Source organism: Acinonyx jubatus, chromosome A2, assembly GCF_027475565.1.
Source record: "Acinonyx jubatus isolate Ajub_Pintada_27869175 chromosome A2, VMU_Ajub_asm_v1.0, whole genome shotgun sequence".
NCBI classification, from domain to species: domain Eukaryota; kingdom Metazoa; phylum Chordata; class Mammalia; order Carnivora; family Felidae; genus Acinonyx; species Acinonyx jubatus.
This window is the reverse complement of record NC_069383.1, coordinates 156,691,945-156,702,081: the sequence shown is the minus strand read 5'-3', so window position 1 is coordinate 156,702,081 and position 10,137 is coordinate 156,691,945. Positions and strand designations below refer to the sequence as shown.

At 57.6% G+C, this 10,137-nt stretch overlaps 2 protein-coding genes across 2 annotated transcripts; both read right to left on the bottom strand.

Annotated features, from left to right (window-relative positions):
- Positions 1 to 130: 130 nt before the first annotated feature.
- DNASE2 (deoxyribonuclease 2, lysosomal) lies at positions 131 to 2,680 on the bottom strand. The gene is given in 7 exon segments (XM_027050552.2): positions 131 to 340; positions 343 to 680; positions 1,076 to 1,273; positions 1,363 to 1,527; positions 1,855 to 1,933; positions 2,023 to 2,200; positions 2,327 to 2,680. Coding segments are annotated over 7 exon segments (1,098 nt in total). The 5' UTR covers positions 2,422 to 2,680; the 3' UTR covers positions 131 to 295.
- Positions 2,681 to 2,861: 181 nt separating this feature from the next.
- KLF1 (KLF transcription factor 1) lies at positions 2,862 to 9,309 on the bottom strand. Its single transcript, XM_027050551.2, has 3 exons — positions 6,868 to 9,309; positions 5,207 to 6,080; positions 2,862 to 3,997 (listed from the first exon to the last, which is right to left on the bottom strand). Exons 1-3 carry the CDS (start codon positions 6,952 to 6,954, stop codon positions 3,822 to 3,824), a joined length of 1,137 nt encoding a protein of 378 aa, XP_026906352.1. The 5' UTR covers positions 6,955 to 9,309; the 3' UTR covers positions 2,862 to 3,821.
- Between the last annotated feature and the right edge of the window lie 828 nt (positions 9,310 to 10,137).

The following is a 10,137-nucleotide window of genomic DNA, read 5'->3' as shown; positions in this document are numbered from 1 at the left end:
CCCGTCCTTGTGGTCCTACTTCGGGTCTCACTTATGTGCCAGCTGCCCCCCGACCTTCAGGGAGAGAAGGGCTGCGGCGTGGCTTGGAGTCCCAGCGTCCACTGCAAGACAAAAAAAGTTAACAGCGCCATCCGCCAATTTCTTTTTATTTCTCAACAGTCCTGAGTCAGGTATTGTGACTCTCATTTTGCAGATGAGTAGACTGAGTCAAAGGTTAAGGCACATAATTAAGGTCACACAGTTAGGAAGGCATTGAACTGGGGTTCAGACTCAGGTCCCAACTGGCTCCTGAGCCTTAGCTCTTACATGCTCTACTGGGCTTCCTGGAAAGAAGGCTCTGTTCTCTCTGCAGGGCTTCCAGGCCTTCACCAGAGGCTGGAAGGCCTTCCAGAGGGCCGGCAGCCGGGCACACAGTGTGCCCCCACCCCGGTGCTCCTCTCTGATGTTCCGATTCATGTCACCCACACAGGCCCAGGGCCCCTCTGGGGTTACACACCACTTGGAGTGGTCTTCTGTGGCACTGAAGGTTGGCCCCGCTGGCCCAGGGAAAGCTATCTGAGTCACATCCAGCACATGCTGGGCCCTGGAGCAGTTGGAGGGTAGGATGCCATGAGAGTTTTGCCAGAATTGGACCTGCAGGTTACTGCCAAGGGCTTCTGCCAACCAGCCAGAGTACAGGTCTGTGGAGGACGGAAAAAGGGCATGGACAGGGTCAGGGTCATTGCTAGGGCCAATCTCCCCTCTCTGAGCTCAGTTGTCAATTCCTGGAAACCCAGGGAATTATAACATTAAAAGTTATAGCCCTTACCAAATGCTTTATGTGCATTGCTTCATTTGTAACAATCCTTTATCAGTATCCCCATTTCTCATATGGGTTAAACTGAGGCTCTGGTTAAATCACACACCGCATAGCCAGAAACCAATATGTGAACCAGGTCTGTTGGTTGTCTACCAACATTTGATTGTGGCTCCCAAAGAGTCCTAGTCCCTATTCCTGACTTGCCCTCAGCCATGGACATGCTAGACAGCCCCTCTGCAGAAAAAGAGTTTGGCAACCCTCCATCTCCGGACTCACCATCTCCAAATTTTCCAAATTTGGCAAAGCTCTGGAAGGTGTCCCCTGCCTTGGATGTGAGTGTTACACTGCTGTTCCAGGGGCTTTGGAGAACATGCTGGCCATTGACCACCTTCTCCAGGCTGGGGACTTGCTGAGCGAAGGCCTCATCTAGCTTGTGGTCATACACTAGGGGGTAGGTGTAGGTCAGCTGTCTGCCTGGAGGGCAAAGGTGGAGAAAATGAGGGACTATTCCACATTCTGGCCTGGGAATCAGGGATTCACTTTGCCTCCCTGTCCAGACTCACCAATCTTCGAGAATTCGGTGAGGGGAAAAGACACACAAAGCAGGGTCTGCCCATAGATTTGGGCGTTGGGAGGCCAGCTGTATGCAGCAGAGAAGGCAGGTGGAGGGAAGCGAGGAACGCTGTGGACCAGCCAGAAGCCCCCTTCTTGGTCCAGGAGCAGCACACCTGAACCAGAAGACAGGGTTCAGGAGGACTGTTTATGGCATCCCAACAAACACGTGTACCACCAGGAACAGCCTCAGTTTTCGGGGGGCCTGGAGAAGGTGTGGGCAGTGTGGAGATCACTGCTGAGCTAGCTCACTTTCCACAGCTGTCAATTCTCATAGTCAAAAAGAAAGACCATGTTAATATAAAATGAGGAAGCAAAGGTCCAGAGTCTGACAGAGCACCCCCCGCCCCTCTGGTTAGATCAGGGGTTAGGGGTTAGGTTAGGGGTTGGGGAAAATGCATGGGAAAACCAGAGCTCTTCCCCAGCCCCAATCCGGGCCTCACCCTTCGTGTGTCCCCGACTGGAAAAGTCCTGAGCCCTACTGGAGTTAGGTGGCTGGTCGTTGTATAGCAAGAAGGCGAGCTGGGGGAGATGGATGGGGCAACGTGAAGTTTCTCCCCCAGGCCGGGCCCTGGAGTCCCATCCCAGGTCCAGCCCAGGAGCCCCTTCACCTGGCTGGTGTTCCGGTACAGCGGCAGGAGGCTGCGGCCCACGGCCCCCGCCGAACTGTTGATGGGCCCCGCGCCATCGCGCCAGCCCCCGGAGTCCTTATCCATGTACTTGTATCGCAGACCGCTCTGCGCCGCATCCCCGGGCCCGCTCTCGGCTGGCAGCTTGTAGACGACGAACCTTGAAGTTGAGGAATGGACAGTAATGGAGGGAGGAAAAGAGAGGAAACTCCAGGCTTCATTCACCCAGGTGTGCAGCAACCCCCAGGCCAACCCCGGGAGAGGGTCGGCGCCTGCGCACTCGTACCAGTCCACCGGCTGCCCCGAGTCCCCGTAGCAGGTCAGGGTCCTTACAGGGACCCACAGCAGCGCGGCCAAAAGCAGCGAGGTCAGCGTGGTCATGGCGATTGCTCGGGTCGAGGAATCTACGTTGGGACCGCGGGGCACCAGGTCACGAGCTGGGCCGGGCCGGTCCCTAGGCAAATTTCACTTCCCCAAACAGCCTGGGAACTCCAGCCAGGACCTCATGAGGATGGAGACTCCGCCCACCAAGTGAGAAGCAGAGATTTGAAAGCCAATTAGGGGCGCTCCGGGGGCGGTGCTTCCTTTCTGAAGGTCACTCCCCTCAGGCGCCCCTGGCCGCTTCCCGCTTCCGGCGCACTCAACCGGAGATACGCTACCCCTGCTGCCTCGGCTCAGGCCACGCCCCCGGTGGCCAGGTGGTTTCCCGAGTCCCGCCTTCGACTCTTCTCCCGGCCAATCATGGCTCACATCCCTCCGCTAGGCCCCGCCTCCGTCTCTTTCTCCTCGGGCTAGTCTCAAACCACACTCTTCCGCCAGGACCCCATTCCTTCCCCGGCTCCTGGGTTAGCCGCAAATTTGGATTTTTTCCTCTCTTGCTTTACAATCTGAGGTCCAACTCTTGTGACCTTTGCTGTTTTAAGGGGCGCTTGTGCTCCTGATCCTCTCTCTTTTCATTCCACATGTTCTCCCGGGGTCCCCTGAGCTAGTCAAAGAATTACATTGGATCATGTCTGGGTGAAGGGTGCTGAGACTCTGGGACCGGGCCGAGGGGCTCTTAAACAGCGGGAGACGGTCCCAGTGAATATAACCGGGGCTCAAGGGAGGAGATAAAGGCGATGTAGCCTGATCTTGGGGTGTGGTGGTGAGGGGCGGCAAAGCCTACAATGCCAAGAAGGGTCGCTGAAGTTTAGGAGATGAGGGTGTGAAGGTGTGTACGGCCCCCAATGTCACCCCTGAGGATACAGCTTCCTCCCGTCTTCCAGCACCCAAAACCCACAAAGTCAGGCCAACGCTGAACCTTTATCTGGGAAGGGCATTGGTACAGGACCCATAACCATTCACAGCAGATCCAGGCACTATGCAGAGCTTCATTAGTCACGATGTGAAGTCCCCTGCTAGGCCCAGGGTCTCTGGGAAGCCTCACCCCACAACCCCCAACTCCCACTGCCCAGGGCGTCTTGTAAACTGGTCTGAGGGTCCAGCTCTCTGAGGGTCTGTCTCTCTGTCCGAAGTGTCTGAGAGTCCATTTATTTGGAGGGTTGTCTCGTTGTGTTTGTGTGACCACTGGATGTCTCTGTGTGGCTCCCCGTGGCTGAGGACGTGTGGGAGTTTTGGCTGGAGGCTCCCACAGGTCTGTCTATGGGCCAGTCCTTGATCTTTGGGTGGATCTGTGAGACTGCGAATCCGGGAGAGGGTCCATCCGAGGGAAAACCACCCTGCGTGGATCTGCTCTTGTTCCATCCCCAATCCCCAGGAAGGTCCAAGTGTTGGGGCAGGGCTCAAAGATGACGCTTCATGTGCAAGGCCAGGTGGTCGGAGCGCGAAAAAGCGCGCGGGCAGAGCTGGCACCGGAAGGGGCGCTGTCCCGTGTGCTTTCGGTAGTGGCGGGTCAGTTCGTCTGAGCGCGCGAACCTCCAGCCACAGCCGTCCCACGTGCAGGCGTAGGGCTTCTCTCCTGGGGGGTTGGGGCAAGGAAGCCGTGAGCACTACTGCCCCCCCCCCCCCCCCCCCGCCCCCGGGTCTGCCTCTGCATTTGGCCCCGCTCCTTTGCTCAGCCTTGGCCCGGTACTAGGGTGAGGCAAGTGAGGCGCCTAGGGCGCAAGATGTAAGGAGGCTCTCCCTCTCAGGGGAGGGCCCTTCTCACTCCCAGGGGACGGCCCTGATTCTGCACCCAGGCCCAGCCTCTGTGACCCCGACGCTTCCTCTGTACCTGCAGTTGGCGCCAAACCCATTTTCGCTTCCTGGACCCAAGTCGTGTCCCCTACCTCTCTGGCCTCGTTTCCTGCGTCATGTTACCATGCCCCTGAGTCCTAAAGCCAACCTCGCCTTCGTCCTTTGGCCCTGCTCCCTTATGTTCCAGCCCCACCTTGTGCCAGGGGACCTTCCAGCTGTTGGCCCAGTTCTACCCCTGGCCTTGGCCCTTGATTCTTGAAATCCAGGCCCTGTGCAGGAGGGTTATTCTCTCCCTAGGCTCCTCCTGGTTCCTCTCCCTGAGTCCCCGCCCAGGAATGTACAGTTGGCCCTACCCTCTGCGCGGACTCTTAAACCGAGGCCACTCCCTTTCTCCTCCCCGCTGCCTCTATTCCACAGGCCCGCCCCCGTTTTAGGATCCTTGGACCTGGCTTATCCTCCTGTGCCTACCCTTCTCTTTCCCAGCTATTGTCTCTATCCTCCTGGGTCGGCCTCTGCATCTAGGCACCGGAAGCTGACTCGGCCCCTGAGTGCCAGCCACGCCCCCCACGGTCTGGCTCCGCCTTCGTGCCGAGCAACCCGCTTTTCAGAGTCCCGGCTCCTAACTCCGTTCTTCGCTTGCCCCAGACCTGAACCCGATGTCTTTGACCTCGCCGCTGGCATTCCAAGCTTGTCACCTCCCCGCAGTCCCTCCTCTAGGCAGGTTTTCTGCGTCTTAGCCGGTCCTCTGCCCAGGTCTTACCTGTCATCAGTTCCTTGAAACGGTCCTCAGGTTTCCCTGGTTGTCTCTGTGCCCCCGCCCGCCTCCCGCACCGCTGCCTGTCCGGCTCCTGAGGTCCCAGGCCGGCTCCCAGCTTGCTCTGCCCTGCCCCTTGCTCCGCTTTTAGCCTCGCCACTTGCTCGGGTTTTCTAGCTCCCCAAGCCATTCTCTGCTCCCAAGGCTCATCCTCCAGCCCCGCGCCCGCTCCCTCACCTGTGTGCGTGCGCAGATGAGCCTTCAGGTGTGAGCTCTTGGTGTAACTCTTGCCACAGCCCGGGTGAGTGCATGTGTGCGCCGCCTGCCTCTTGCGCGCCCACGATCGCCGGCTGCGTTTGGATGGCGCGGCCTCCGCGATCCCCCCTGGGTCTCCTGCGATCCCCCGGAGTCCCGCACCCGCCGTCCCGGGTCCCAGACAACTCAGGAAAGAGGGGGGTGCGGTGGGGCCGGGAGCAGGCGCTGGGAGCCCGCGGAAGAGCTGGAAGTGCCCTTGGTACTGCGGGACCGGGTACAGCGCTGGGTACCCGGACAGCAGCCCGTAGGGGGCGCCTGGCGCCGTGGGCACCGAAAGCCCGGTCCTCGAGAAGTAGCTGCCGGAGGAGCTCGCGCCTGGCCCCGGGTACACCGGCTGCAGCGACAGTGCCTTGGGCTCGGGGACCGGGCCCAGGGAGGAGCCCACGAAGGCGTCGGGGCCCGGGGCTCTGGGGGCCGGGCGTGCCCAGCCCGGGTGCTCCTCGGGACCCAAGAACCCAGCCACCAGCCCCGAGCCGCCCACATACGAGCCAAGAGTCTCGGGTGGCGGCGGCTGCGGCTGCGGCTGCGGCTGCGGCGGCAGCTGCGGGGGCGGCAGCGGGAATTGCGCCGCGGAGCACTCGCCCGGCGCCAAAGCGCAGGTTTGGGGCGCGCCGCCCGGCTCCGGGCACGGGAAATTGGTGAGAAGGAGATCCAGATCCCAGGAGGTAGCCGAGTCCCTCTCGTCGTCTTCGTCCTCCCTGGGCGCGTCCTGCGACTCCGGCCTCACGTGGAGGGGCAGCCCGGTGGGATCAGGGGGACCCGGACCCAAGTCCTGCACCTCCTCAGAGCGCCACCACTGGGGAGGGGAGCCGGTAGCGTGAGGCTCGGTGGACACCAGGGTACCCTGCCCAGAGATGGACGGGGCCTGACGCCCTGGTGGGGGTAGACTGGCCAGAGGCTCCGGAAAGGGGTCTCGTTTGCTTGTCTGTCATGTCAGTCTGTCCCCCTCCCTTACAGGGGAGACTCGCTCTAGCGCCCCCCCCCCCCCAAGTCCAGGGACAGAGGTCGATGGGGCTGGAGACCCAAGATAAGACCCACATTATCTGGAGCCACACTCAGGCTTGGGGGAAGGGGTGGAAGAGACAAGAATGGAAGGCTGGGGGTGGAGGGGGGGGCCTTGCCTTGGTTCCACCCTCCCCACTCTCCCTCTCCTTCCCTGTCCTCCCCCCCAAGAATTAATTCCCAAGATTAATACTTGGATGTTCCCTATATGCATTTGCTGTCCCCCCCCCCCCATATCTGGAGTGGGCTCACTGTGGACCCCTGCAGTTTTCAGCTCCAAGCCTCAGGTTTTTTGTATCTTAAGTAAGCTCTACACCCAATGTGGGGCTTGAACCCACCTGAGATCAAGAGTTGCATGCTCTACCGACTGAACCATTCAGGTGCCCCTACAAGCCTCAGTTTTATATGACGGACATAGGTTCTTAGACAAGGTTCAGACCCCTGGCCTGGACTGAGGACCCCCAGCCTTGGGTAAGATTCAGAACAAGAGGCAGACTAGACCCCCCCCCCCCACACACACACACAAGCTCTAGCCACAGCCCAGGACCCAGCCAGCCCACCTACACCCCGCCTGGCCCCACCTTGAGAAAGTCTTCCTGTGTGTCCGGGAAGGGGCCCAGGGTGGTCAGCGTGCTGATGGAGGGCAAGGCGGTCTCAGCTGCGGCCATGGCCGGCTGGTGCCCACCCTGGGCCTCAGGCCTCCTCTCCCTCCGTGGCCTCGTGGGCTCTGAGACACCAATGGCCCCTTGGAGGGCTCTTCTCTGCCCTCAGCTGATTGGCTACAGTCCCTGATAAGAGGCAGGCAAGGCGGGGGGTCACCGTTTCTGGGGAACAGACCTCATCTCAGCCTTCTTAGGGGCTGGGCCTTAAGGACTGACCCCGTATCCAAAGCCAAGTCAGGTGTTCAGGGGCTGGGGGTTCTGAGGTTGAGGGTTCAGGTGTTGGGTAAAGTGAGGCACCGAGTCCCCACAAAAAGAGAGACTTGGGCGTCTGTTCTTAGTTACCTTCCTGTAGGAGGGGATAACAGACAGAATGGGGATCCTGGGAAGGGGCTTCAAGACCCCCTTTCCCCTGACCACGGCCTTGTAGCTCTCCCCCTCCCCACTAAACAGCAGTAACCTTGCTGATGGCGGGATTTGGCACGAAGTCCTTGCCAAGAGGAGCATTATCAGACGGCCCAGATGTTGGACGCTGTTATCAGGTGGGGGCCCAGAAGAGCCAAACTCTGTTCCCGATGGGCAGGAGGGTTGGGGGCTGGGGCTTCAGGTTAGGTTGGTTTGAAATTGCCTGGATTGGGAGTTTCCAGGGTCGAGCCCGGTGCCAGGAGGAGGACCCCCTGACAAACAGCTGCCACTGTCTACCGTGCCCTCCCCCGCCCCCACCGTGGTGCCGCACGGAGTAGGGTGTGTGAAGATCGGGGCCACCGCAGCCACCATCGCTCTGATGCGATGGGGCAGGGGAGATGACCTCCCCTCCTGCGTGAAACGGGACACTCAAGTACCTGAACTACAGGAGGCCCTCACAGCCACCCCCCTGCTCTGGGCCTGGCTGACGTTTGGTTCCTGCCCCACATGGGGGAGGAATCCAAGGTTGTGCACCAGGGACCTCCGGTGTTGCGTCCTGGGAGGCTGGGTGGATGATACAGACACGCGTCACAGACACGCAGCTGACAATCATATGCACACACAATGTGCAATTCCACAGTGACACAAATTCCTGGTTCTTCCGTCACACGGACCGTCTAATCCCGTGGCATGTGTAAGTGTGTGTGTGTGCGTCGCACGGACACACAATTCCCAGGCACAAACCACACCTATACACCACACTGGCTACACAACGTTGTAGTCACACAATCTCTTAGACACAGAATTCGTAATCACGCGGATGGGTGCTGACGCACTCACACACCGCTACAACACACAATCGCATTGACGTGATTTTGCCACAACCGAACGGACACACAGATATCCTTGGATATGTTCTCACAGAGCTATAGAAGATTCAGTTACACGACCCCCACGAAACACAGATGTAGCCTCCAGACACAAAAGCATAAAACACCCCCCCCCGCACATAATCATTCACAAACACACAATGATGTAGCAACGCACACAGCTAAACATCAGACACAGACACGATCATGCCCAGCATCATATAAAATCTGCAACCTTATGTATTCACACCACCTGTCACTGCCCCAGTTTGTAGTTAGTCACACAATTGCCCAGCTACCAAATGCCCCCCCCCAGGCACACCCAGTCAAAGACACACAACCGCACCGACATGAAGTCGAACATGCTGATAGTGAAAAGCACAAAACCCGGGCCAGCCATAGACACATCGCCACAGACACACGATCAGAGTTTCTGCATCATGAACGCATTGCACAAAAGGCAAAAAATGATCATGTATCACAAGGGGAGGGGGAAGCAAGTAATATGAAAGCCAGCTCAATGCACCCAGTAGGATGGCCATATTTCTAGAAATTGGGACCCCGTAAGCTGCTGGTGGGAATGCAAAATGGCGCAGCTACTGTGGAAAAGTTTGATGATTCTTCAAAAAGTTAAACAATCAAAAAGTTGAGGGGCGCCTGGGTGGCTCAGTCGGTTAAGTGTCTGACTTGGGCTCAGGTCATGATCTCTCTGTCTGTGAGTTCGAGCCCCACATCGGGCTCTGTGCTGACGGCTCAGAGACGGGAGCCTGCTTCGGATTCTGTGTCTCCCTCTCTCTTTGCCCCTCCCCCACTTGTTCTGTGTCTCAGTCTCTCTCTCTCAAAAATAAATACACATTTTTTAAAAAGTTGAACAAGCGTTACCATGTGACCCAGCAATTCCACGCCTAGGTATAGACCCAAAAGAATTGAAAACAGGTATTCGAACAAATACTGGTACACTAAGTTCACAGCGGCATCAGTTAACAATAGTTAAGAGGTAGAAACAACCCAAATGTCCATTAACACATGAATGGATAAACAAAATGTGGTCCACCCATACAATGAACTATTATTCGGCCATAAAAAGGGATGAAGTTCTTTTTTTTTTTTTCAACGTTTATTTATTTTTGGGACAGAGAGAGACAGAGCATGAACGGGGGAGGGGCAGAGAGAGAGGGAGACACAGAATCGGAAGCACGTTCCAGGCTCTGAGCCATCAGCCCAGAGCCTGACGCGGGGCTCGAACTCATGGACCGCGAGATCGTGACCTGGCTGAAGTCAGACGCTTAACCGACTGCGCCACCCAGGCGCCCCCCCAAAAAAAGGGATGAAGTTCTAATGCATATTCATGTGCATGAACCTAAGTGAAAGAAGCCAGTCATGAAAGAGTCCCTGTAATATCCAGGCAAATCCATATAGACAGAAACATTAGTGGTTACCAGGAGCAGAGGGGGGAGGAATGGGGAGGACTGCTGATGGGTCCAAGGTCCCCTTGGGGCGATGGAAATGTTCTGGAACTAGATAGAGGTGGTGGTTGCACAACATGGTGAATGTGCTAGGTGTCGCTGAATTGTACACTTTGAAATGGTTCGTTTATGTCATGCGAATTTCACTTCTGTAAACAACATGGCTGGAATTACAGTGGTTTCCTGGAAAGCAGAGTGTCTCTTGGAGAGAAATCTCCTTGGATGAGGCACTAAACAGGCATGTCTGGCCCTAAAACGCAAGGCAAGAAGGTGAAGGTCCAGAGAGAGGGGAGCATTTGGCTGAAAGCATTTGTCCCCCAGGAGCATGTGGCCAAGAGGAATGATGGACTTCCCAAGGTGGCAAGGCCTGAACCTCAGTTTGGGTTTCCTGCTGTGTATACTGACGTCACCCTCTGACACCACGGAGCATCAGAGAACTCCAACACTCACAC

What these genes read in the sequence shown, in the direction of transcription:
- KLF1 (XM_027050551.2), bottom strand. Translation starts at nt 6,954, where the DNA reads ATGGCCGCAGCTGAGACCGCCTTGCCCTCCATCAGCACGCTGACCACC. An exon ending in CACAGGAAGACTTTCTCAAG is followed by an intron (nt 6,081 to 6,867) that starts GTGGGGCCAGGC and finishes TCCCCTCCCCAG; the next exon opens with TGGTGGCGCTCTGAGGAGGT. An exon ending in TCATCTGCGCACGCACACAG is followed by an intron (nt 3,998 to 5,206) that starts GTGAGGGAGCGG and finishes CCAACCCCCCAG; the next exon opens with GAGAGAAGCCCTACGCCTGC.